Here is a 2045-nt window from a genome sequence, read left to right as displayed (position 1 = left end):
CAATAAAAATGGTGGCCTGTTGAACTCTGAGGTCAGCACTTTCACTTTCTTTTCAGGCAAACTGCAAAACTCAAGAAAAACATTTATATATCTATATTTTTTTCATTAATCTTGATTTGTCACATAAATTTTTTGCATTTTTATATAGCCATGGATGATTCTATAAGAATAGCTGAAAATGATATGTGAATATATCTTTGTTTTGGTTAATGTGTAGTGGACTCATTAGATTAGGGGAGCTAAAGGGGGTGTGGGAAGGTGAAGTGGGGCTGCATGAAGGAGGTGTAACAGGGGGGTGAAAGTGTGTCCCTTCTGCAATTGGCTGTGGCCCTAAGTGTCTCATTATGCAGCTTATTGTTCCTTTGTTGTGTCCCCAATATAAATACACACCAGCAGGCCCACGGCGCGACAGATTTCAAACACTTTCACTCCTGTGGAACAGACGGTGCAGCAAAAACTCTCTGTGACTCTTTAAAAATTAAGGATTTTGGACAATTTTTCAAAAAAAAAACCTGAAATGGATTCAGATGCCAGCTCCACGTGCAGCCGATCCTCATCTCCAGACCTGGTGGTGGATGACTCTGCCGGCAGCTTCTTCTCCAACAATATTTTTCAGAAATACTGCCAGGAGAATAGAAATGACAGTGAAGCTGACCAAGGCAGGATGGAACGTGGAGGCGGGAAGACCAAGAGCAGGTCTGAACTCAGCAAGGAGGAGATGCAAGACTTAAGGCTCAAAGTCAATAGCCGGGAGAGGAAGAGGATGCATGACCTGAACCAGGCCATGGACGGACTGAGGGAGGTGATGCCCTACGCTCATGGACCTTCTGTTCGCAAACTGTCCAAAATATCCACCTTGCTTCTAGCTCGCAATTACATTCTCATGCTGTCCAGCTCTCTAGAGGAGATGAAAAAACTGGTCGGGGACGTCTACGGAGGTGGTGCTGCCGCCCAGAGCCGCTCCACTGCCCACTCAACTATCAACCATGCAGCCACATCTGTTCACCTCCCTCTGCATCCTCTGGCCCAGTCCCTTCACTCTCTGGTGGGCAGCACACCTACAGCTCTGCAGCATCACTCCTCTCCTCCTTCCTCAGCTCCAGCTCCTCATTCCCCTCCATCAGCTAGCTTCCTGGGCTTCCATGCTCCAGTGCAGGGCCTTCTCAAGGACCCACTCCACCTTGGTGGCTCCTACAGACATTTTCCTGGCATGCCATGCCCGTGCACACTCTGCCAGCCTCTGCCGACCGCCACCTCCACATTGCACAGCTTGTCTATGAATAAATGAAGGAGGACTTGCAACACAATGACTGAAGCCAAACTTGTTCATATTGTACATACAAACTGCTGCTATTTTGTCAAAAAAATATTTTGTACTTTGTTATAGAGCAACATTGGGCCTTTTACTTGTGTAACAAAATCTGCAACTTATCCAATGTTTGTGGTAAGGAAAGCTTGTAAAAAATTGGAACAGATATGTTCAGGATTTCTATTTTCCTAAATTAAACAAAATAAATTTGAAACTAACTTGTTTTCCTCATTCTTCTTTCGTTTGTTTTCATTGCTGAACAATGAAAACCACACAAAACATCTGTACTTCCAAATAAAAATTTGAGACCAGAAATAGTAGATATGTGCAATTAATTATTGTGCAACATAGATTTTACACTGATTTTGTTAGTAGAAATTGGTAAAGGGGGGGTATTTGTTGCTAACCAGCTTAGGGAACACTAAGAGCTAAGGAGGGATAGGAGGGTGAGACAATACGACAGCACAGAAGCTGAATGTGGCGCCATCAATCTTCACCTCAACAGGGTGTTGGAGATGAAAGGACGACACAGGCGCCATGAAGGCGCGTCACTTTTGTCAGATGCAGGCGAGGGACACAACGATGTCCTCAGCTGCAGGCCAGCCATTTGTCACTGTCTCGTATGATTGTGGTTATAAGGCATACAAAAGGATTAAATTAAAGCTAAACTAATAGTGCAGTTTTATGAACAGTTCCCCACACCATCCAATCTCTCCAGTCAGTTTTTGCTGTGATT

General features: G+C 44.4%; 1 protein-coding gene across 1 annotated transcript; it reads left to right on the top strand.

Moving 5' to 3' along the window:
- Positions 1-355: 355 nt before the first annotated feature.
- olig4 (oligodendrocyte transcription factor 4) lies at positions 356-1470 on the top strand. The gene has a single exon (XM_032547886.1). The coding sequence runs from the start codon at positions 518-520 to the stop codon at positions 1286-1288; it is 771 nt and encodes a 256-aa protein (XP_032403777.1). The 5' UTR covers positions 356-517; the 3' UTR covers positions 1289-1470.
- The last annotated feature ends 575 nt before the right edge of the window (positions 1471-2045 follow it).

This window comes from Xiphophorus hellerii, chromosome 19 (genome assembly GCF_003331165.1).
Source record: "Xiphophorus hellerii strain 12219 chromosome 19, Xiphophorus_hellerii-4.1, whole genome shotgun sequence".
In the NCBI taxonomy this organism is placed as follows: Eukaryota; Metazoa; Chordata; class Actinopteri; order Cyprinodontiformes; family Poeciliidae; genus Xiphophorus; species Xiphophorus hellerii.
Note: the sequence above shows the minus strand (reverse complement) of the source record. Positions and strands in the feature narration are given on the sequence as shown.